The sequence below is a fragment of the Neoarius graeffei genome, chromosome 5 (assembly GCF_027579695.1).
Source record: "Neoarius graeffei isolate fNeoGra1 chromosome 5, fNeoGra1.pri, whole genome shotgun sequence".
NCBI classification, from domain to species: domain Eukaryota; kingdom Metazoa; phylum Chordata; class Actinopteri; order Siluriformes; family Ariidae; genus Neoarius; species Neoarius graeffei.
Genome location: NC_083573.1, coordinates 94,522,852 through 94,548,819, shown reverse-complemented (window position 1 = coordinate 94,548,819; position 25,968 = coordinate 94,522,852). Strand labels below are relative to the sequence as shown.

At 39.6% G+C, this 25,968-nt stretch overlaps 1 protein-coding gene across 1 annotated transcript in view; it reads right to left on the bottom strand.

Annotated features, from left to right (window-relative positions):
• Positions 1 to 257: 257 nt before the first annotated feature.
• Positions 258 to 25,968, bottom strand: part of plod2 (procollagen-lysine, 2-oxoglutarate 5-dioxygenase 2) — a 146,688-nt gene continuing 120,977 nt past the window's right edge. Inside the window, exons 12-20 of the mRNA XM_060922536.1 lie at positions 25,146 to 25,271; positions 24,595 to 24,736; positions 18,921 to 18,983; positions 9,159 to 9,272; positions 8,802 to 8,867; positions 8,531 to 8,635; positions 4,355 to 4,501; positions 3,884 to 4,009; positions 258 to 1,256 (exon numbers count right to left, since the gene is read on the bottom strand). Coding sequence (XP_060778519.1) covers positions 1,101 to 1,256; positions 3,884 to 4,009; positions 4,355 to 4,501; positions 8,531 to 8,635; positions 8,802 to 8,867; positions 9,159 to 9,272; positions 18,921 to 18,983; positions 24,595 to 24,736; positions 25,146 to 25,271 — 1,045 coding nt within the window. The 3' untranslated portion in view covers positions 258 to 1,100. The remainder of the gene's footprint in view (positions 1,257 to 3,883; positions 4,010 to 4,354; positions 4,502 to 8,530; positions 8,636 to 8,801; positions 8,868 to 9,158; positions 9,273 to 18,920; positions 18,984 to 24,594; positions 24,737 to 25,145; positions 25,272 to 25,968) is intronic.

The window sequence follows — 25,968 nt, the reverse complement described above, 5'->3', positions numbered from 1 at the left end:
CAACAGAAGACAGACAACACATCATGGCATAAACTCATCGCCTGTCGGCTAGATGAGATAATAATGTATCAGAATGAATGTGTTAATATGAAGCAGCCAGAGTTACTGTCCGAGCCACGCCTGGTATAAGAATAATTTACCGGCGTGTTACGTATTGAATCATTGTTCAAGAGTTTGAGGAGTGGAAGTTGTTGTTGGATCTGTCATTCAGCTGAAGGAAAAGCAAAACAGCTTTTCTATTTCAAAGAATATCTTCATTTATTACATTTGCTTTTTTTTTTCTTCAAAATAAGTTAAAACCGATGGATGCGGCTGAGGCTCAAAGTTCAGTCAAAAAGCAACAACTTTCAGTGAAAGTAAAATATCTGACATCTCCATAGTGTTACTGTAGGTTCAGGAACTGAGGACATGATGGACATGTTTTAAATTTTTTTGGTTGGTTGTTTCTTTTTAGGTTTTATAGAACCTCATTTTAGACCAGTTTCTGGGTAAATACAGTACTAAGCTTAGTCCTAGTCCAACCATTTTCAATGGTGTACATCAACCAACAATATAATTTAATTCAACCTAAGCTCATGTTGCATCCAGGATACTTCGCACTTCAAGTAAAAACTATTTCTATCTAACTTCAGTTAAACCGAAATTCTAATCAAATCTGGTTGTCATTTATCTGCTTGCTGATTTGCATATATATATATAAATAATATTTTCCTCTCTCTGAGTCAGAGATGAATAAAACAATAACAATAATAGCACCTCGTTAATTACATCAGCAGATGTTTTCTCTCCTGAAGAATTGGATGAACATAATTATCAAAACAAATTTGAGTTTTAAAATGGTTCATTTGATAAAAAAGGGAAGAAATTGATTATTTCCCATTATTTCCCTGACACTACTGTTAAAAAAAAATAATAATAACCCTAATTATGGAAACCGTGTGAGTGTATGTGTGATTTACAGTATCTGCATCTTTGGTGACTGTCTGTACTCATTTTGTTCTTTGCACAGCAGTAAAAGACACAAAACACAAGCCAAAAACTCTTCGACAATAAGAACAAAAACACGCAGAGTCTAAAACCTCGCCCCTCAGACAAGGAAGTTAAGGGTCGATAAAGGACACTGCGATGTAACGTGTGCCGTTGGTGGTGGGAAGTCCTTCATGAAGATGTGTTAGTCTGCCTGGGTGCATGAAACTCCAGCCTTTCCTTGGAGACTCTATCGAGCAGTTATACCTGTGGAACCTGCAACCTCCACCCTAGAAGGGAAGAAAAAAAGTGTCCAAATGTCTGCTTACAAAACATGGTTTTGTTAAATTCGTATTTGCAAACAAGTTAACTTTATTCTTTAGTAGAATCTAGACTACTGTTTTCATATTGACTGAGCAGGAAGGATAATAATATGTAACACAGCAGCAGTCCTCATTTATATCCACATTAAGTTATTACTGCACCTAATGGTGAAAAATTGCATCTATAACAAGTGCCAAGAGAGGTCCAGTGTGGAGGAAATAACATGGCCAGATATCCACGGCTTTCCTGCTAGAGACAATGAGGGTTGCCATGACACCTGCCTCTGCCGGATGCCAGTTTTTGAGTGCCGGTTTATCCAAGCAACTATAGCTGAGGGAACTGAACATAGCCGAGTGGACCTACAGTGGTGCTTGAAAGTTTGTGAACCCTTTAGAATTTTCTATATTTCTGCATGTGACCTAAAACTTCATCAGATTTTCACACAAGTCCTAAAAGTAGATAAAGAGAACCCAGTTAAACAACTGAGACAAAAATATTACACTTGGTCATTTATTTATTGAGGAAAATGATCCAATATTACATATCTACGAGTGGCAAAAGTTTATTGTTTCCAAAGTTTGACAGCATCTGCATTAAAATGGTTACCCGATGCTTCTCTGACCGAGCTTTTGCTTCTTGAGCCTATACAAGAGACATTATGGTACAGTCGGCTGGTAGAGTTCTATTAGATTAGATCTCGGTGCTTATGGTTAATATGGTTAGAGTTATGCTTCTGGTATTTGGCAGAAGCTTTTGTCCAAAGCAACTTACAATATATAAAACACAACATTATTAGTAAGCCAATACAATAATACAAAATTGCTCTACTCTGACACAGCTTACCTTCCAGATAAGAGCTGCTGCATGACTGCAGGATTTCCCTAACTGTCTTTTTTAGTTTAGTTTAGAGTTTATTGCCATTTGCACAAATACACTGCAGTACAGGTACATTGGAATTCTTGAGTGTTTTCTACAAGTCAGTTTCATAGACATTATTATTGGGGGGGGGTGTTACAAAAATGCGAAACAACATCTCATCTCATGTCATTATCTGTAGCCGCTTTATCCTGTTCTACAGGGTCACAGGCAAGCTGGAGCCTATCCCAGCTGACTACGGGCGAAAGGCGGGGTACACCCTGGACAAGTCGCCAGGTCATCACAGGGCTGACACATAGACACAGACAACCATTCACACTCACATTCACACCTACGGTCAATTTAGAGTCACCAGTTAACCTAACCTGCATGTCTTTGGACTGTGGGGGAAACCGGAGCACCCGGAGGAAACCCACGTGGACAACATGCAAACTCCACACAGAAAGGTCCTTACCGGCCACAGGGCTTGAACCCAGACCTTCTTGCTGTGAGGCGACAGCGCTAACCACTACACCACCATGCCACCCACGAAACAACATACATTCTAAAATTTAAAAACACTATAATACATAATTACAACAATACCAAATAAACAGTGATGGAACTAGATAGAGCTACTGTATGTAAGGCTGTCATTAAACTGAGTGCAACTGTATATGAATAATGTTACATCCCTGGCACTTGTCATGCTTTTTTTTTTCTATGTTCATGTTTACTCATATTCATTTAGATACTGGTGTGCCAGCTCCTTCAAGTGATTGGTGCAGGACTTCATCCATCCCATGCACCCCTCCAATCATCAAGTCTCCCTCTGTCATCGCCATTGATTGGTGCATTCATCTCCCTCTGCTGTGACCAATCACCTTTCATCTTCCACTCTATATAAGCCAGTTGTTATACTTTGTGTCTGCCATGCACACCACTGTTGTTCAGTGTTCTCCTGATGGTGGACTCATGAACATTAGCCAATGTGAGAGAGGCCTTTAGTTGCTTAGAAGTTACCCTGGGGTCCTTTGTGACCTCGCCGACTATTACACGCCTTGCTCTTGGAGTGATCTTTGTTGGTTGACCACTCCTGGGGAGGGTAACAATGGTCTCGCATTTCCTCCATTTGTACACAATCTGTCTGACTGTGGATTGGTGGAGTCCAAACTCTTTAGAGATGGTTTTGTAACCTTTTCCAGCCTGATGAGCATCAACAACGCTTTTTCTGAGGTCCTCAGAAATCTCCTTTGTTCGTACCATGATACACTTCCACAAGCATGTGTTGTGAAGATCAGACTTTGATAGATCCCTGTTCTTTCAATAAAACAGGGTGCCCACTCACACCTGATTGTCGTCCCATTGATTGAAAACACCTGACTCGAATTTCACCTTCAAATTAACTGCTAATCCTAGAGGTTCACATACTTTTGCCACTCACAGATATGTAATATTGGATCATTTTCCTCAATAAATAAATGACCAAGTATAATATTTTTGTCTCATTTGTTTAACTGGGTTTTAGGTCTTGTGTGAATATCTGATGAAGTATTAGATCATATTTATGCAGAAATATAGAAAATCATAAAGGGTTCACAAACTTTCAAGCACCACCGTGTATCTCTTGACCTAAGTCAGGCAATATGCACACGCATTCACACAGTAATGTAGAAAAGCCACATATTAGCATGATTATGGAAACCAGAGAACTTGGTTAATGTATTTTTTTAAGTACCTCAAAATCTATGCCTTTATGGTTGAGTGCAATGTTGATGGTGAAGGTGGAGGAGTCATGGTGAGGCTTCAAATAGGCCTGTCTGGAAGGAGTGTACTTCACCACAAAGTTCATGATGGCATAGCCCTGTACGAGACACAACACAGGCAGTCGTTCAAAGGAAAGCATTTCATTCAAACCCTTGTCAAGTCAAAACACACACATTCAACAAAGAACAGCTTCTATTCCAAACATCAACAAAGAATGAGCTCCTTTGTCTGCTTTTTTCCCCTCTTTTGGAATTCACTATGGTCCTCATTCCTTAAGACAAACCGAGCAGAGAGCTTGAAAGGTAAATGAACAGATTGCAGAGTTTATGGCTGCTAAATCCACCTTTAAAACCTGTCTCAGAGGCAGGTTCCACTTAGCATACCTTTTCAAAAGATAGGGCCAATGAATATAACAGTACACAGTGCAACCCTGTCTCCTAACCTTGGTGTAATATCCAGAGAAGACCTTGAGCGTGACGGGTGAGATAAACTCTCGGATAAAATGCAGCCACTCTCCTTCATACCCGATCTGTCTCATATGGATGTCGTCAGTAGGGACGCTCTCATATCCTCCAGCAATGCGCTTGTCCTGTGGAGGGATAAAAATGTTTATTTCAAAACTGGACTGGAAACTGAACTGAATTGTCCTGATGCAAGGAAAGTTCTGATCATTGATTAATCTGGTATTCAACACATGATATGGTTATATGAACAAAATACTTTATATCACAGTGATGTTGAATTCTTGAATCTGATTGGTCAAAAAGTATTGATTAATTTTCTATAACAGCAGATCTGATGATCCCGCAGCTCCGAATCACAGGTTTATATTCAGGCCCTTGTTCTAATGTTGCAACATAATTATACAAAGCAGGAATGATACAATCTACAATATTAGCTGTAACTATAAACGGATTGCATGGAAGTATTGCATGGTATTGTGCGATCAATAAACAAAATGTTAGCATTTTTAAACTGATGTGATGTAAGAGGAATAAAACACTTTTATAGGAAAATCATCATCAGGGTGATAACAGTGAGTCTACTTTACATTGGGCCACCCAGTCATTGATTATATTCATATAACAACATGCTGCCAAGTGTTTTATTATTTAAAAAGGGTTTGGAAATCTACAACCCCAATTCCGAAAAAAAAGTTGGGACACTGTGTGAAACATAAATAAAAGCAGAATGTGAAGATTTGCAAATAATGAAAACCCTATATTTCATTAAAAACAGTACAAAGAGAACATATCAAATGTTGAAACTGAGAAATTTAATTGTTTTTTTTTTTTAAATATATGCTCATGTTGGGCGGCACGGTGGTGTAGTGGTTAGCGCTGTTGCCTCACAGCAAGAAGGTCCGGGTTCGAGCCCCGTGGCTGGCGAGGGCCTTTCTGTGCGGAGTTTGCATGTTCTCCCCGTGTCCGCGTGGGTTTCCTCCGGGTGCTCCGGTTTCCCCACAGTCCAAAGACATGCAGGTTAGGTTAACTGGTGACTCTAAATTGACCGTAGGTGTGAATGTGAGTGTGAATGGTTGTCTGTGTTTATGTGTCAGCCCTGTGATGACCTGGCGACTTGTCCAGGGTGTACCCCGCCTTTCGCCCGTAGTCAGCTGGGATAGGCTCAAGCTTGCCTGCGACCCTGTAGAACAGGATAAAGCAGCTAGAGATAATGAGATGAGATGCTCATGTTGAATTTGATGTCAGCAACACATTTCAGAAAAGTTGGGACAGGGGCAACAAAACACTGAAAAAGGTGCATAATGCAGGAAGAAAAAACAACTAATTAGGTTAATTGGCAACAGGTTAGTAAGATGATTGGGTATAAAAAGAGCATCCCAGAGAGGCGGAGTCTCTCAGAAGTAAAGATGGGGAGGGGTTCACCGCTCTGGGAAAGACTGAGTGGGCAAACAGTGCAACAATTTAAGAATAACGTTCCTCAATGTAAAATTGCAAAAAAAAAAATTGGGCATCACATCATCTGTGGTCCATAATATCATTAAAAGATTCAGAGCATCTGGAGAAATCTCTGTATGCAAGAGACAAGGCTGAAAACTGACATTAGGTGCTTGTAATCTTCAGGCCCTCAGGAGACACTGCGTTAAAAGCAGACACGTATCTGTAGTGGAAATCACTGTATGTACTCAGGAACACTTCAGAAAACCATCGTCTGTGAAAACACCTCATTACTGCATCCACAAATGCAAGTTAAAACCAGATATAAACAATATCAGGAAATACCGCCACCTTCTCTGGGCCTGAGCTCTTTTACAATGGACTGAAGCAAAGTGGAAAATTGCCCTGAGGTCTGACGCATCAAAAGTAGAAATTCTTTTTAGAAATCATGGACACCACATCTTCCAGGCTAAAGAGGAGAGGGACTATCCAGCTTGTTATCAGTGCACAGTTCAAAAGCCAGCATCTGTGATGGTATGATGGTGCATTAGTGCACATGACATGAGTAGCTTGTACATCTGGGAAGGCATCATTAATGCTGAATGATATATACACACGTTTCAGAGCAATATGCTGCCATCCTAACAAAATATTTTTTCAGGGAAGGCCTTCCTTCTTTCAGCAAGACAATGCCAAACCGCTTTGTGCACATATTAAAACTGCATGGCTCCGTAGTAAAAGAGCCCAGGTGCTAAACTGGCCTGCCTGCAGTCCAGACCTGTCTCCCATTTAAAACATTTGGCATATTATGAAACACACAATACGACAAAGGAGACCCTGAACTGTTGAGCAACTGAAATTGTTTATCAGGCAAGAATGGGACAACATTTCTCTTTCAAAACTACAGCAATTGGTCTCCTCACTTCCCAAACGTTTACAGAGTGTTGTTAAAAGTAGACGTGATGCAACACAGTGGTAAACATGCCCCTATCCCAACTTTTCTGAAACGTATTGCTGACGTCAAATTCAAACTGAGCATACATTTAACAAAAAAAAATTCTCAGTTTCAACATTTTATGTTGTTTTTGTACTATTTTCAATGAAATATAGGGTTTCCATGATTTGCAAATTATCACATTCTGTTTTTATTTACAGTTTACACAGCATCTTGACATTTTTGGAATTGGGGTTATATAATAAAATATACAGTGCCCTGATTTTTTTTTTTCAGGGCCAGGTTGGAATTTTTCACTCTTGTAACTACATACTAATGCATTCTATTACTTTTACTGTAATTACTGATTTTCCCCTCTTTCTTCCTCTCTTTTTATCATTATTCCATCAATTCCCTTTCTGCAGAAAGGGCACAGAGGGAAGGAAGAAATAAATCATTTTATTTACAGAATACTGTAATAGACTTTACAATGATTAACTCAATAACGTTTCTTTCCATTGTGACACATAAAAGGAATCAATGTTTATAAGTGAAGAAGCCTATACTACAGTATATAACACTATATTTTAATAATATAAACCACAATAATATTTTAGTATCACTATTTATTCTATCCACATTCACTGGATGTGAGCAATTGTGCAGTCTGATTGGCTACTCTACTACTCGGATATCAGCTCATGTACCGTGAGTAGAGAAAAAACAAAATGGCGGATCGTGTTGCTGAACCAACTGAGGATGAAATAAAAACTCTACTTGAAAACAAAACCCTAAAAATTATCAAGTATTTAAAAGAAATAAAAAAGCAAAAAGAATAGTGTCCCATCTCCCCCCGATATCGCCTGCTCCACACTCCAGCCCAGTTGGTGGCAGTAATGCACCTTTAAGTTGGTTTGCCAACCACCAGAAAAACCCTAAAGAAGTAGAAAACCTCAAAAAATACAAAAAAAAGTATTTGATGGTAATAATGTATTTTTTTTTTTCAAGAATTATTATTAGAACATTTTTTTCACAAATTGCCCCTGTCATTTCATTGGTTTGTTTACATTCTAAGCGGAAATGATTTTGTTGGACGTTTTGTATAAAGTTTTTATTTTTCAAATGTGCAAAAAATAAAAATGCTCTGTTTCTCAAAATCCAGTGCATGTGGATAGAATAAAACAGTTATTCCACTCAATCTCGTCATACATGGATTATAGCTAACTCAGTGCTACGCACCTCATCGGCTATCAGCTCATGTACGACTCAATTTTGTGGAGTAATTGTTATGTTCTAATTTAAAATCAATCAATTAATCAACAAACATTTTTTTTTTTACAATTATTTTAAATCTTGGTCCAGACTTAGCACCATAAACTAAATTTTCTCTTCCATATACATTTTGCTATAGGTTGTATGTTAGATTTCGTGCTGCTAAATGAAAATATAGTTACTTATGCAATGCCTTCCAGACAAGGCACTTAAAGCAATCTCGGTATTATTGTCTGTTCTTTTTTCCTCCCATTTCAGTTAAGAACATACCTGGACAATTCTGGACAATGGGCTAAAGGAAGGAATCACTGGAGAACAAATTCCAGATCCTGTTACTCAACCCTCACTCATCAGTGCTTGCATTATCATGGCAGGTGCATGGTGTTTAAAAAACACTCCCAGCAGCCTTTTAACCTCAAGACTACTACATTACCAGGAAAAAATGATTTGGATATTTGAGACATTCTTTTGTAATCATTTGACGGTCTACTTCCAAACAGAGCGTCTGACTGACCTCATGTTTTCCACCAGACCAAGTGCCATAGTTCTCCATCTCTTCCACCAGCTCATCACAGCCTTGCTCAGACAGCACAGGGAACCAGAACACATCTGGACATGGCTACACACACACACACACACACACACACACACACACACACACACCCATACATCCTGATACATACTGAGGATTGGCACAAGTCCAGTCAATTTGCTACATCTACAAGATGCATTGAATTTCACAGTATAGCTATATAGTACCGGTAATCTCAGAGTTATGCCTATACCTGTTCCAGCTTGTTCTCTGTGAAGATCTGGGAGTAGTTGGGATGGATATACTTCTCCCTCCAGTCCTGAGAAAGGGAAATGGATTAGTGCTGTCCGTATTGTCAAAGACCCTTAAACAGGAGCATTAGTCAATATGACAGTTATATGCAAACACCCAAGTTATGAATCACCAAAAGGTCTCCAGTTGTGTCTATTTTATTCCAGAATCATCAATATTCAAGTACATTACATCAAACCATTCCCAAACAAGGAAGCAAATAAATGAAAAGATTAACTGAAGTTTATCTTCCTGTCAGTTTTCAAACCTTTTTTTCATATGAACAGTTTTGGAAGAGGAGGAGCATCTGGACACTTACCACCGGGTTCTCAAATATTTGCCATAAATCATTGTTCAAGTGGGATGTGTTGTAGTTGGCCGTAGAAATAAGCCTTCCAAACTCATGACGGTTTGTAATGTACATGAAAAGTCCCTGGAGCATACAAAGACATGATGTTACTTTTCAGCTGAAAGCAAGATGGCCGACATTACACAAATGACCAAGTGTAGTCGAGTCCCTAATGCTTAATGCTGATTCAAAAAATAAGAACAAACCTAATAAACAGCATTGATAGATACTAAAGATTAAATAAGAATTAATTGTGAATATATGTCAATCTGTTTTTGTTTGTTTGTTTTTAATGGGAGAAGGGAACAGCAAGGGAGGTAAGGTAAGGATAAAGGAAGGGAATGGACAACTCCAGCAACAGTGATTCCCCTTCCACTAAGGGTGCTTTCATATTAGTCTGTTTGAATTGAACCCTGGTGTGTTTTCCACACTGGTGAGGTTCTATATGCAGGAGGAAATGCAGTAATTACATTCATGAGGGGAAAAAATGATCTAAGAATGATTAAGCAAAGACAGACTCGGTCGTCTCCTGGTTGAACTGAAGAGCCAACTATGAATCAACTCACCTGCAGGAAGTGAATCAATCATGCTCCATGTCGTGTTGTAGACCTGACAGGCTAAACTGAACTGTTAGATGCAAATTGAGACAAAGGACAGAGCTGTAGTACTGCAGAAGAGTGATGCATTCTGAATTTTTGGACCGACAAGCAATAAGATAAATTATTATACATACAGGACACTTTTTCGATGGAATAAAATCATGTGTTCTATTCCCTGCTAGCAGGGTTCATTCATTTTGTTTGATAGCATGCAATATTGTTAGCATATCGCTTATCCTACGTGTATTACGTCACTCTACCCAATGGAGAATGAGCATTGAATATGGTTTACGATATTGCATGGTTGTCAAGACAACATGACATCACTCATTGGAGATGATGCAAATATCCGGTGACAAAACTTTTCTGCTGCACATGCACAGAATCATTTCTTTGTTCTCCAGGAAAGAGAACGATGCACTGAACACCTGAAAAGCTACCAAAACTTCATTCGATATTCTTGACGCATATTTACAAGAGAAAAACATACTAACGGGCATCAAAAAACTGGAAAAGAAACATGTCAGAGATGTAAAGCTTCTGTGCTAGCGAGCAACTGTGACAATTTGTAAACAGACATGGCTGCCAGGTTTGCTTTGTTAAAAAACGGAAGATTTAGAGAGAATTTTGCCTGCCAGGTCGCACTGTTGTATGTAGCTGTCAATGTTGATTTTAAAAGTAACTCAGTAAATTACACAGGGAAATTAATACTTAAGTCTGAGTGAAAAATACTGTGTCGAGTGTGCGTGGAAGAAGAGTCTGGAGACTGAAATCTTAGTTTCTCGGTCATTAGCCTGTGCTACTTGCTCTCGATAGGACTAGCTTGACTGCTTTATTAGCATTCGCGAACAATACTGATGAATGCTACACCAGCTGGAAGGTGACTTTACTGCTGTGTTAACAGCGCCAAGTCATGGGTTAGCTGGCGTTAACCTTCAAGAATGATGATGTGCTGATATGAAGAGTGTGTATGTATGATAATAATATTGGCTGGCTTTTTTGCATGGTAGATCAGATATATTCCATTCAGCTAGAACTTATCTTTGACTCATACAATATCATGTTAGCTGAATGGAATATATCTGATAAACCACTTGAAGCCAGCCAATATTATTTAAACATTGTTTTGTGTGCTGGATGATACATAAAATGTTTTGAATGTCTCATGTACAGTATATTGAGTACCAGCTCTGTTCTCCAGTCTTGATTGATTCCTGTGATTTCTACATGCGCTTAATAAAGATTTGTTCACGTTTTTCCACTGCCGCATTTCTAACCAGTGACCTCAGCCATCAGCAGTCATTTTCTTTCTTTTATTTTTGGTTCTTCAATCATATGAAGTGTGAAATCAAACTAAACCAAATAGCAAACAAACTAAAAGTATCGACTTTGATTCAGACTATGCAAATGAACTAATAAATATGAAAGCGCCCCAAGAAGAAGGGGATGAGGGGATCTTATACTTGGGTATGTAAGTCTCCAAAACACTCTCAGTCCACGCTTCACCTGCTCCATTACAAAATAAGTCACATAAACGATGCAATATATAAATAAAATCATCACTAGGATTGGATTACTCACTGAGCAGGTGTCAATGCCTAGTCTGAGATAGGTCAAGGAGTTTTTTTTGGAGTTATAAGCTTTATGTTATTCAGGGTCTCAGGGATTTAGGGAGGGGGAAAAAAAAGGTTACTGCAGGGAATTCCTGGAAGCAGGGGACCATTCCCACTTCCTGATCTTTACTCTCCTCACGCTAAGGATGGGGGAAATTGAAACGACTATGACTAAAGGTCACCTAAGACTAAAACCCAGGTGCTTTCTATCCAAGTTGATTTAAAAATACAGATGTAATGTGTCATCTTTCAGCTAGCAGCATCACTTTCACAAAGGATTTGGCCGAGATCGTTCAGACTTCTTTCCAAAGGAGCTCAGTGTTAAACAAACCAGTTGGTGTGACTGCAGGGATTCAACTACTAGAACACACAGTATAAACTAATAGAATGATAACATATTAACTAATCCTAAGGCTATGCAACTGGGGATTAGACAGTGGGATTTAAGGCTTTTCCCTGGGTTTGCAAGCTTATGTATTTAGCAGATGTAGTGTTGATGTGGTCAGATTGGTTCACACAAATACAACCCCGGGCGGTACGGTGGTGTAGTGGTTAGCGCTGTCGCCTCACAGCAAGAAGGTCCTGGGTTCGAGCCCCAGGGCCGGCGAGGGCCTTTCTGTGTGGAGTTTGCATGTTCTCCCCGTGTCCGCGTGGGTTTCCTCCGGGTGCTCCGGTTTCCCCCACAGTCCAAAGACATGCAGGTTAGGTTAACTGGTGACTCTAAATTGACCGTAGGTGTGAATGTGAGTGTGAATGGTTGTCTGTGTCTATGTGTCAGCCCTGTGATGACCTGGCGACTTGTCCAGGGTGTACCCCGCCTTTCGCCCGTAGTCAGCTGGGATAGGCTCCAGCTTGCCTGCGACCCTGTAGAAGGATAAAGCGGCTAGAGATAATGAGATGAGATGAAATACAACCCCGATTCCAAAAAAGTTGGGACAAAGTACAAATTGTAAATAAAAACGGAATGCAATGATGTGGAAGTTTCAAAATTCCATATTTTATTCAGAATAGAACATAGATGACATCAAATGTTTAAACTGAGAAAATGTATCATTTAAAGAGAAAAATTAGGTGATTTTAAATTTCATGACAACAACACATCTCAAAAAAGTTGGGACAAGGCCATGTTTACCACTGTGAGACATCCCCTTTTCTCTTTACAACAGTCTGTAAACGTCTGGGGACTGAGGAGACAAGTTGCTCAAGTTTAGGGATAGGAATGTTAACCCATTCTTGTCTAATGTAGGATTCTAGTTGCTCAACTGTCTTAGGTCTTTTTTGTCGTATCTTCCGTTTTATGATGTGCCAAATGTTTTCTATGGGTGAAAGATCTGGACTGCAGGCTGGCCAGTTCAGTACCCGGACCCTTCTTCTACGCAGCCATGATGCTGTAATTGATGCAGTATGTGGTTTGGCATTGTCATGTTGGAAAATGCAAGGTCTTCCCTGAAAGAGACGTCGTCTGGACGGGAGCATATGTTGCTCTAGAACCTGGATATACCTTTCAGCATTGATGGTGTCTTTCCAGATGTGTAAGCTGCCCATGCCACACGCACTAATGCAACCCCATACCATCAGAGATGCAGGCTTCTGAACTGAGTGCTGATAACAACTTGGGTCATCCTTCTCCTCTTTAGTCCGAATGACACGGCGTCCCAATTTCCATAAAGAACTTCAAATTTTGATTCGTCTGACCACAGGACAGTTTTCCACTTTGCCACAGTCCATTTTAAATGAGCCTTGGCCCGGAGAAGACGTCTGCGCTTCTGGATCATGTTTAGGTACGGCTTCTTCTTTGAATTATAGAGTTTTAGCTGGCAACGGCGGATGGCACAGTGAATTGTGTTCACAGAAAATGTTCTCTGGAAATATTCCTGAGCCCAGTTTGTGATTTCCAATACAGAAGGATGCCTATATGTGATGCAGTGCCGTCTAAGGGCCCGAAGATCACGGGCACCCAGTATGGTTTTCCGGCCTTGACCCTTACGCACAGAGATTCTTCCAGATTCTCTGAATCTTTTGATGATATTATGCACTGTAGATGATGATATGTTCAAACTCTTTGCAATTTTACACTGTCGAACTCCTTTCTGATCTTGCTCCACTATTTGTCGGCGCAGAATTAGGGGGATTCGTGATCCTCTTCCCATCTTTACTTCTGAGAGCCGCTGCCACTCCAAGATGCTCTTTTTATACCCAGTCATGTTAATGACCTATTGCCAATTGACCTAATGAGTTGCAATTTGGTCCTCCAGCTGTTCCTTTTTTGTACCTTTAACTTTTCCAGCCTCTTATTGCCCCTGTCCCAACTTTTTTGAGATGTGTTGCTGTCATGAAATTTCAAATGAGCCAATATTTGGCATGAAATTTCAAAATGTCTCACTTTCGACATCTGATATGTTGTCTATGTTCTATTGTGAATACAATATCAGTTTTTGAGATTTGTAAATTATTGCATTCCGTTTTTATTTACAATTTGTACTTTGTCCCAACTTTTTTGGAATTGGGGTTGTACACATGCAGATATTGAGCATATAGGGTATTGTCTGGGAAAACCCATCAGATGACCCAATCCTTTGGTTGAATTCTGCCAACCTGACAAGATTGTTTTTGACAAAATGGTTTCACTGCAAAAAAAAGAAATTTTAGCAAGTTTAAATATCTTGAATATTGTCAAATGTGTTAGGTATTATGAGATTACAATACACCAAATACACCGATCAGCCATCATATTATGACCACTGACAGGTGAAGTGAATAACATTGATTATCTCATTACAGTGGCACCTGTAAAGGGGTGGGATATATTAGGCAGCAAGAAAACAGTCAGTTCTTGAAGTTGATGTTTTGGAACCAGGAAAAATGGGCAAGCGTAAGGATTTGAGTGACTTTGACAAAGGCCAAATTGTGATGGCTAGATGACTGGGTCTGAGCATCTGCAAAATAGCACATCTTGTGGGGTGTTCCTGGTATGCAGTGGCTAGTACCGAACAAAAGTGGCCCAAGGATCCAAAGGACAACCGGTGAACTGGCAACAGGATCATGGGTGTCGAAGGCTCATTGATTCACATGGGGCATGAAGGCTAGCCCATATGGTCTAATCCTACAGAAGAGCTACTGAAAAAAGTTAATGCTGACTAAAACAGAAAGGCATCAGCATTAACTTTTTTCAGCAGTTTGTGCTACAGTAGTTCTCCAGTGGGATTGGACCATATGGGCTAGCCTTCATACCCCATGTGGATTAATGAGCCTTCGACACCCATGATCCTGTCACTGGTTCACCGGTTGTCCTTCCTTGGACCACTTTTGGTAGGTACTAACCACTGCAGACCAGGAACACCCCAAAAGATGTGCCATTTTGGAGATGCTCAGACCCAGTCATCTTACCATCACAATTTGGCCCTTGTCAGAGCCACTCAGATCCTTACACTTTCCCATTTTTCCTGCTTCCAACACATCGACTTCAAGAATTGACGGTTCTCTTGCTGCCTAATATACCCCACCCCTTGACAGGTGCCACTGTAATGAGATAATCAATGTTATTCACTTCTTCACCTGTCAGTGGTCATAATGTTATCGCTGATCTGTGTATAAGGTTATTAAACCTACAGTATTTCCAGACAAATTTCCCTCCTTCATTTTCAAACAATAATTTTCAATTATCTGATGATACAAGTAAAAATGTCTGGAAATAGGTTTTGTCTTAGGTTTTATCTTCCATCCATCCATTATCCATAACTGTTTATCCTGTGCAGGGTCACAGGCAAGCTGGAGCCTATCCCAGCTGACTATGGGCAAGAGGCAGGGTACACCCTGGACAAGTCACCAGGTCATCATAGGGCTGACACATAGAGACACAGACAACCATTCACACTCACATTCACACCGACAGTCAATTTAGAGCCACCAATTAGCCTAACCTGTATGTCTTTGGACTGTGGGGGAAACCAGAGCACCTGGAGGAAACCCACACAGACACGGGGAGAACATGCAAACTCTGCACAGAAAGGCCCCTGTTGGCCACTGGGCTCGAACCCAGAACGCAGCAAGAATGCTGTGAGGCGACAGTGTTAACCACTATACCACCATGCCGCCAGGTTTTATCTTGTATTCTTCAAAAGATTTGGAAGCATTTATGAACTCAGCGAAAGTTGCCTTGGTAACTTTCTCTGTAAAAAAAAAATCTCATCTCATCTCATTATCTCTAGCCGCTTTATCCTGTTCTACAGGGTCGCAGGCAAGCTGGAGCCTATCCCAGCTGACTACGGGCGAAAGGCGGGGTACACCCTGGACAAGTCACCAGGTCATCAGAGGGCTGACACAGACAACCATTCACACCCACATTCACACCTACGGTCAATTTAGAGTCACCAGTTAGCCTAACCTGCATGTCTTTGGACTGTGGGGGAAACCGGAGCACCCGGAGGAAACCCACGCGGACACGGGGAGAACATGCAAACTCCGCATAGAAAGGCCCTCACCGGCCACGGGGCTCGAACCAGGACCTTCTTGCTGTGAGGCGACAGCACTAACCACTACACCACCGTGCCGCCCTGTAAAAAATTCACATCAGGTAAATAGAGCCAGCTTAAGAAAAACGGCTGTAAAAACAGTGTGATTAAAGGTAATTATTTGTGAGCTGGCTCCTAAGCTTGCTTAAAATCTTTGATAACATTGAGAGGTTGTTAATTATTTTACACAGTGGTGCTTGAAAGTTTGTGAACCCTTTAGAATTTTCTATATTTCTGCATAAATATGACCTAAAACATCATCAGATTTTCACACAAGTCCTAAAAGTGGATAAAGAGAACCCAGTTAAACAAATGAGACAAAAATATTATACATGGTCATTTATTTATTGAGGAAAATGATCCAATATTACATATCTATGAGTGGCAAAAGTATGTGAACCTGTGCTTTCAGTATCTGGTGTGACCTCCTTGTGCAGCAATAACTGCAACTAAATGTTTCCGGTAACTGTTGATCAGTCCTGCACACCGGTTTGGAGGAATTTTAGCCCATTCCTCCATACAGAACAGCTTCAACTCTGGGATGTTGGTGGGTTTCCTCACATGAACTGCTCGCTTCAGGTCCTTCCACAACATTTCGATTGGATTAAGGTCAGGACTTTGACTTGGCCATTCCAAAACATTAACTTTATTCTTCTTTAACCATTCTTTGGTAGAATGACTTCTGTGCTGAGGGTCATTGTCTTGCTGCATGACCCACCTTCTCTTGAGATTCAGTTCATGGACAGATGTCCTGATATTTTCCTTTAGAATTCACTGGTACAATTCAGAATTCATTGTTCTATAAATGATGGCAAGCCGTCCTGGCCCAGATGCAGCAAAACAGGCTCAAATCATGATACTACCACCACCATGTTTCACAGATGGGATAAGGTTCTTGTGCTGGAATGCAGTGTTTTCTTTTCTCCAAACATAACGCTTCTCATTTAAAACAGAAAGTTCTATTTTGATATCATCCCTCCACAAAACATTTTTCCAATAGCCTTCTGGCTTGTCCATGTGATCTTTAGCAAACTGCAGACAAGCAGCAATGTTCTTTTTGGAGAGCAGTGGCTTTCTCCTTGCAACCCTGCCATGCACACCATTGTTATTCAGTGTTCTCCTGATGGTGGACTCATGAACATTAACATTAGCCAATGTGAGAGAGGCCTTTAGTTGCTTAGAAGTTACCCTGGGGTCCTTTGTGACCTCGCCAACTATTACATGCCTTGCTCTTGGAGTGATCTTTGTTGGTCGACCACTCCTGGGGAGGGTAGCGATGGTCTTGAATTTCCTCCATTTGTACACAATCTGTCTGACTGTGGATTGGTGGAGTCGAAACTCTTTAGACATGGTTTTGTAACCTTTTCCAGCCTGATGAGCATCAACAACACTTTTTCTGAGGTCCTCAGAAATCTCCTTTGCTCATGCCATGATACACTTCCACAAACATGTGTTGTGAAGATCAGACTTTGATAGATCCCTGTTCTTTAAATAAAACAGGGTGCCCACTCACACCTGATTGTCATCCCATTGATTGAAAACACCTGACTCTAATTTCATCTTCAAATTAACTGCTAATCCTAGAGGTTCACATACTTTTGCCACTCACAGATATGTAATATTGGATCATTTTCCTCAATAAATAAATGACCAAGCATAATATTTTTGTCTCACTTGTTTAACTGGGTTCTCTTTATCTACTTTTAGGACTTGTGTGAAAATCTGATGTTGTTTTAGGTCACATTTATGCAGAAATATAGAAAATTCTAAAGGGTTCACAAACTTTCAAGCACCACTGTATAATGTAATTATTTTATATTGCCACATGCTAGACTGAGTACTAATATCGCAGTTGCTTGTGTGCAATCAGTATGTTATTTTCTTTCATATGTAATTTCTCCTTTTTTAATTTTAGGGATAAAGGAGTAAGTAGATTTTAAAAAGCTAGAACTGTACTTGTGATTCAGATACATGAAATCAGTTCAGGAAAGTATGTAGTTTTCAGAATTACATATGGAAAGAAACTTTTGACATTTTCTACCATGTGAAGGGTTTTCCCAGGCTGCCGCACATACTCTACAAGGATAACGTGTAAGGGTGTTTTCACACCTGGTCCCCTTTAAAGGAACCAGACTCAGTCCTCTTTAAGTGGACCAAAAAGTGGACCAACAGAAAAAGAACTCAGTTCTTTTTGTGTTCACACTGTGAATTTATTACAAAGAGGACTGGGTTCTCTTTCTGGTCCAGTTAAGCTTTGATGGGGCCTCAGTCCTCTTTCTGTTCACACCAGGTCCTCTAGAGCCCTCAGACCCCCAGTGCACGGAATTCTGGGTAATTTTCTCTTGAATCAAAATGTCTGCTGCCACGCTTGCCCTGCTGTATTCTTTGATCAAAATAGTGCGGATTAAGGAAAATAAATTTATTATATATATATATATATATATATATATATATATATATATATATATATATACACACACACATATATATATATATATATATATATATATATATATATATAATATAGTTATATTATTGTGGCCGACTCATCAGTCAGTAAGTTCAGAGAACTGTAAAGCGGCTGTGGTAAGTTCCAAAAGGAAATTGAGTTTCCCTGCTACAGTCACATGACCAACTACGGCAAACGAAGAAGGTTAAACTACAATGAAAAAGGCGAAGTGAACCCGGTGCGCTTTTTGTTCACAATGCGCAGATTAGGCGAACCGTACCGTTGATTTTTAGTGAACCGTACGGTTTGCTTTAAAGGGGTCTGGGTACGGTTGGAGTGTTCACATATGCGCAAAAAATGCTGAGTCATCGATCTGAGTTCGGTTAGATGGCTGAAAGGGACCAAGTGTGAAAACACCCTAATATTGCTGTCCTCTCTGTATTCAGTATTCAGACATTAGAACCGTTTGGAAAAGTGATGCTTCTGTTGTTTCTAACTGCAAAGAACATGTTTGTGTTGATGTAGATATAATGCAGAGTAATCAAAAAGTATCATAAAACCTTTGGGGATCTGAGCATATGGAATGATTCCGGTGAAGGAGATTCTTTTTCTCTGTGTATTGTCTAGAATGAAGGAAAAGCACCATGTAAAATCTGTAACGTTCATTGTGAACTAAACAGAGTTACACAGAAAGCACATGATGGAGACGTCACAGACTTGAGAACCCTTTCAGGAGAGAGGAGGTTCCTGCACATGATAAAAGCCACACTGCCTGTAAACAACACTGCCTGTGTTTCTCAAACATGCTGGGAGAATTCAAATCAATCCTATAAAGCTTCACACTCTGCCAAGCTGAGAGCGATGGCCTTCATGTTCATGCGGACTGAGGGAGATTAGATCATGGTTCCCAAATCAGTTCTGGAGGATCTCGAGTTTTCTTCTGTTCTAGCTACCAACACACAAGCCAGACAGTCATCAACACAGATCTATTCATTTTGTTGTACAGTTAAGGGTTCTTAATGACTCGGGTTAAGTAGTTCTACTTGAATCAGTTTCACTCTGGGTTCCTTTGAGGGTTCTGTTACCCCTTTTCCACCAACAGGGAACAGGTTCCATTCTGGTTCGCGCAGAAAATTTTGAACCATTCAAAAAAAAAAAAAAATTGGTTTGGAACTGTAAAAGTTGGTTCCCAGCTGGAATCAAAAGATATATATATATTTTTTTTCCAGTGTGAACTGTGATGATATCAGTGGGTGCATCATTAATTTGGAGAGGAAGCAGAGTGCAGAACACAATTTAGTTAATTATGTCTGGGTTCTTGCCCAAACTGATAATCACATCAACAGTTTTTCGCTGGCTAATCAGACACAAGATACACCACCACTCTTGCCAGAACAGTTGGGGGTTCAGCGCCTTGCTCAAGGGCACTTGAGCCAATCCTGCTGGTTCAGGGACTCAAACCAGTGACCTTTTGGTCCCAAAGCTATTTCTCTAACCATTTGGCCATGGCTTCCCCAAACACAACAACACACAATAAAAAGTATTAATATTTAAAAATAATAATCTGCAATAACAGACCAAAAGCTTGTAGGTAATCAGAGTGATCCACCAATCATGATACGAATGTTTACTTCCATTGTGCATTGTGTAAGGCCCTCCACTGAGGATGCATCCTTGATTACAATGGTTCCACTCATAACTGGTGAAACGGCGAGCTGGTTCGCCAACTGGCACCAAGGTTCAAGGAATTCTGAAAGGAACCAGTTCAAAAACTCATTCCCTGTTGGTCGAAAAGTGGTACAAATAGGACAAATCAAAGATCACTAAATTAAGGGAACTAAATTTTAATCCATTTTTAAACCTTTGTCTCATCATAGGTTAGCCATGGAAGAAAGCTAGTGCCATTAATCATCCAAAGAACCCCCAAGGAACAGTTCTCAGTTCCTCAGGGGTTCTTTGGATGATTAATGGTACTTGCTGTCTAAAAGGGTTCTACTTGGAACTTGAAAAAATCTTCTGTTGTAGGGTTCCACCTAACACCTTTAAGGGTTCCCTACAGAATTATTGAGGGTACTATATGGATTTTTTTTTCTTTCGAAGAACATATTTGATATGCTGTCTCTGTAAAATTTGTCCAAATTCTTTGGATAGTTATGTGCTCTTAGCTTCCTAAAGTGGTTCATCTCCGATGAGGGGGGACCCACCTCTCATTAGGTTATTAGGAACTTTTTTTTAAATCCCTTTTCTCTATCTAGTTTTATCTTATGCATGCTTTTGAAAAATAGTTTATTCAGGGGTTATTTGGATGGTAAATGGTTTGAGATTTCTAAAACAGATTCTACATGGATCCTTTTTTGAAAGGGAAAGTCTTCACTGTTGGGTCACCCACCATGAAAAAAACAAAGAATTCTTTAGATGGAACCAGTTTTCTAGCATTTTTGATATTGTGTATGTTCACTGCCAAGACTAAATGCCAAATCTAGCAGATTAAATGCCTTAGCCTTCTGGGGAACTGTTAAAAATTCATTTTGAATCCTTCAACTGATGATTTTCTCCTAAGTAGAACTAGAACTTCTTAACATTCCTAAAAGAAATGGTTCTCCGAGGATTATTTGGATTGTTTAGGCTTCTTAGCCTCTTCAGTGAGTTCAACTTGGTACCCTCTGTTATAGGGTTATATACAGAACCATTAAGGTTTCCTAAAAATCTTTAAGCATGACATAATTAGACTTTGGAGGTTCTGCTGTGAGTCTTTGGAAGATTCATGGTTCTAGCTTTTGAAATTGATTCTATCTGAGACCTTTTTGATGGAGAAATCCTCCGTTGGACAGTTATACTTATACTTAGTTCAATAATTCAAATTGAATAATTCTTCAGGGTGCTATATGGAATCCTTTGAAAGAGAGTGTATTTTATTTTCTATTAAAAAAAAAGATTAATTGGGGCGTCATCACAAAATGAGTCCAGTTGTTTGAAAAAAAGAAATGTTTTATTGGCTATTCCAAATCTACAGTAAATTATAACAAAAAAATTTATTATATAAAACAAATTATATAAAACAAATAAAAGGTTTTTTTTTTCTGTTAAAAAAATATTAAGTGGGGTGTCACCTCAAAATGAGTCCAGTTGGACAAAAAATGAAAAGTTGTTTTATTGGATATTCTAAGTCTACATCAAATCTTTTAAAAATAAGGGGTAATTTGTTAAATTTAGTGCAGCCAATCCAGAAAACAAAAAATGGCAAAAATATTTGGAGAAAATCAGCTGTAAACTTTGAGACATGCAATTTGAAATTAATGCATAGCACACATTTATTTGGCCTACAAAGTCACATTACAGGTTGTTTTACAGCATAATATTGTGATGACCGATACATTATAGATTAAGGAATGGATTTACGGCATGGGTCATTTTTTGATCATCTCAAATCGCTATATTTGGAGCTGTATTTGAACTTTTATTACACTGGACTCATTTTGTAGTGATGACACAAATGGAGAAACGTTTAATTCAGAAAGTTTAATGTGGTTTGTCCCCATGGAGAACTCTTAGTGTTCTTTTTCCTTTTTGAAAGAGTTACATTACATTACAGGCATTTAGCAGATGCTCTTATCCAGTGCGATGTACAACAGGACCCTGACATATACCCACAGCAGCGGGCAGCCATTAGGGGGTTAGGAGCCTTGCTCAAGGGCACGTCAACCATTCTTGCAGGTCCAGGCACTCAAACTAGTGACCTTTTGGTCCCAAGGCTGCTTCTCTAACCTTTAGGCCATGGCGTCCCCTGTTCTGAGTATAACCTATTTACATTTCCTTTGGAAGTATCTATGAGATTCTTTAGATAGTTTCCAAAAAGGGTTTTATTTGGAGCCTTTTCTTAACTTGACCCTTGAGGGTATTAGACAGATGCTAGGAAGGTAAGAACCCTTAACTCTCCAAATAAAGTCCATGAGGAACTCTAAGAGAGTGTGCATGGTTTGTGCTTCCAAGTCAAATGTGTGTGCACCCTGCAAATTTGGTGAAATACATCTTGTTCCTGCATAGTCTTGTGTGATAAGAGGTGAATTAAAATGAAATAATAACTCGCTTGAAATCCTTCAGAATTGTATTTGTTAATGGGTTAATGCGTAAGGAGGGAGAAGCAAGGGGGGCGGGGGGTAGGGGGGGTGTTAAGAATGCCAGCCAGACATTCCCATTCTCAGGGGTTAAAAGTCACAGGTAAAGCATGGAGAAGGACAGGATGACGGAGCACAAATGAAAAGAAGAGACCTTGAATGCACCACAGAAGGTAACACGTAAACACAAATATCATGCCTTGGACACAAACAGCACACTGATACACTCAGCTTACTTGCCAGTTACGTCTTTGTCACAGGATTGCAGCAGATGTTTGAAGGCATTAAGAAACATCACATTTGTAATCCAACATTGTCTAAATTATAGAGGCTTTAGGTCTCATTTATCAAGCTGGATCTACAGTTTGTGGAAATGTTTGTATATATGAGGAGACTTGTTAATGTAAACCTCGATTGGTCAGTTTTATATCACATGACTGTTCATGAGTTACTGCGATGTTTATATCTGTACGGATTTTGTAAAACTCGATCATTTCATATTAATTTATCGAAAGAAAATGCTTAAAAATCCATAAAGTATGGCAAATAAGGTTAGGCTCAAATAGGACAAAAGTAATGGCACCTTGTGTGTCTTTTGTCGCAGATGCGCTGCAGGGAGCTGCATTACTGAAAGGTTAGCACACGCCATGTTTAGGAAGCACACTTACTTTCACCATGGAGTTATCATTATTTTGCTTTCAGCTCTCTTTAAGATTTATCATTTCTTGAATTTTATGGCGACACTAAATGCAAAAACAGCTCCATGCACATTCATCAATATCTGCACAAGTACAAAAAACAGCTGTGGAAATTTTGTAAATTTGGCAAGAATTTTCAGTTCTCTTTGAAAGCATTAATACAACTTTAGGAAAACATTGATAAATGAGGCCCAGTGACATGAAGTACAGACCATCTGCAAAAATCATATATATATATATATATATATATATATATATATATATATCTGACATTATTCTATCCACATTCACTGGATATGAGAAATCTCACACTTGGATTGGCTACTTGACTACGAGGACATCAGCTCAAATACCTTGAGTAGAGAAAAACAAAATGACGGCGCATTTTGTTGAACCAACTGAGGATGAAATAAAAACTCTACTCGAAAACGAAACCCCAAAAATTATCAAGTATTTAAAAGAAACAGAACTAGCTAAGGTGGCACGGTGGTGTAGTGGTTAGCGCTGTCGCCTCACAGCAAGAAGGTCCAGGTTCGAGCCCCGTGGCCGGTGAGGGCCTTTCTGTGTGGAGTTTGCATGTTGTCCGCGTGGGTTTCCTCCGGGTGCTCCGGTTTCCCCCAAAGACATGCAGGTTAGGTTAACTGGTGACTCTAAATTGACCATAGGTGTGAATGGTTGTCAGTGTCTATGTGTCAGCCCTGCGATGACCTGGTGACTTGTCCAGGGTGTACCCCGCCTTTCACCTGTAGTCAGCTGGGATAGGCTCCAGCTTGCCTGCGACCCTGTAGAACAGGATAAAGCGGCTACAGATAATGAGATGAGGGAGAAATAGCTAAAAGAACATTTGTTTGTTGTCCCTCCCCGCCCAATATCGCCTGTTCCACACTCCAGCCCAATTGGTGGCAGTAATGCACCTTTAAGTTGGTTTGGTAACCGCCAAAAAACCCTAAAGAAGAAGATCCCCCCACCCCCCAAAAAAGGCAACAAAATATGGAATAAAAAGTATTTGATGGTAAGATCTTTTTTTTATTTTTCAAGAATTATTATTCTAGCATTTTTTCACAAATTGCTACCGGTTTGTTTACATTCTAAGAGGAAATGGTTTTGTCGGATGTTTTATATAAAGTTTTTATTTATCAAATTTGCAAAAAATAAAAATAAACATGTTCTGTTTCTCAAAATCCAGTGAATGTGGATAGAATAAAACAGTTATTCCACTCAATCTCGCTCTACATGGATTATAGCCAACTCGGTGCTACGCTCCTCATCAAATATCAGCTCATGTCCAACTTGATTTCATGGAATAACTGTTAAATATAATGATGCTAAATCAACTTGAATCCATGTTTCTTTCAGAATATTGTTTAAAATACTCCTAAATCTAATCCTTGTAATGTAAACTCTTGTGGCATCGTTCTCACCAACTCCCTGGCGTTTCGACACAATGCCATGTCAGGATCGAGCTTCTCCAGGATGAAAACATTCCTCTCCTCCAGCTCAGTCCTTAAAGTCTTGCCTTTAATGAGGTAAACATGGGCCATGTATGGAATGTTCCATACTCCACTGTTACAAAGACAGAGATATTGCTATAAATCACGTTGCTGGATTGCAGGCCGACTTTTCGTTTTAAACTTCTCAACTTGTTATTTGTGTTCTGTGGACGGAGTTTGTGTTCCAACTGTGTTGGTCGCAAAAAAAAAAGTCAAAATGTTATCCATTTCACCCAGTCGTTCTGTGGTGAGATCGCATGACATAATCACCAATTATCGTCTTCCCAACCCGTGCCAATAAGTGAGCTGCTTGCCAAATTTACTCAGGAACTGTGATTTGAATTGAGTCTAGCAGGAAAAATGTAACTGCTTGTGTATGTTCTAATCAAAGAAAGTTAGTGAGACCACAGTAATCTGGTATGCCTAAATTCTCTAATATAGGTTCTGTTATGTCTTTCCAATAGTTCCTGGAGTTCACTTACACTCGCTTTCCCTGCACGATCTCAATGTAGTCTTCAGAGCGGGCGTAGTAGCCGTCCAAGCTCAGAGCTCCCCAGAAGTTGGACCACAGTTTGCCATGACGGGTGACAAGAGGGCCAATTATTTTTCTAAACAAAGAGAAGATAGAGGCAGCCAAAGGGCATGTGTCAGTCAGGATAAAAATCATTGCCATTAAAAAATATATATATATATATATATATATATATATATATATATATATATATATTCCATTGAAATGAAAGCTTGGTAATAATCTGGCTGTAAATCTTTCTGAAATGGCTATGGCTACTATGGCTACTAGTTGAATAGTAATGCTTGCTTGTGAATAAAACAATGAGACAGATGATGAATGACAAAGTCACCAGAGAAATGTATTTTGTGAGTCGGAAACTATTCCACACAAGTTGAAGCCAGTACTACAGTTGCATTTTCTTTGTATTTTCAGTTTTGGTGTAAGTTATGACTTTTATAACACATGTAAACAGGATTATTAGTTCATCCAACCGACAGGCGCTGAGTTTATGCCAACATGTGTTGTCTATCGTCCTTCTGGCGTCATCCACATTTCATGAAAATCACTTCTTCTCTCTCAATTCTTCACTGATTTTTATTCTTTTTGGCAGGAAGGTAGGTCTGCCTGGGGTGCATATAGCTTCTACACAAATTTGCATAATTGCAATTAATAATGAAGATATGGAGTAATTAATCAATCCCTAATGAGCTGTTTCAACACAAATCGCTCCTTCTCCCTCAATTCTTCACCAATTTTCATTCTTTCTGGCATGAAGGTAGGGTGCATATAAC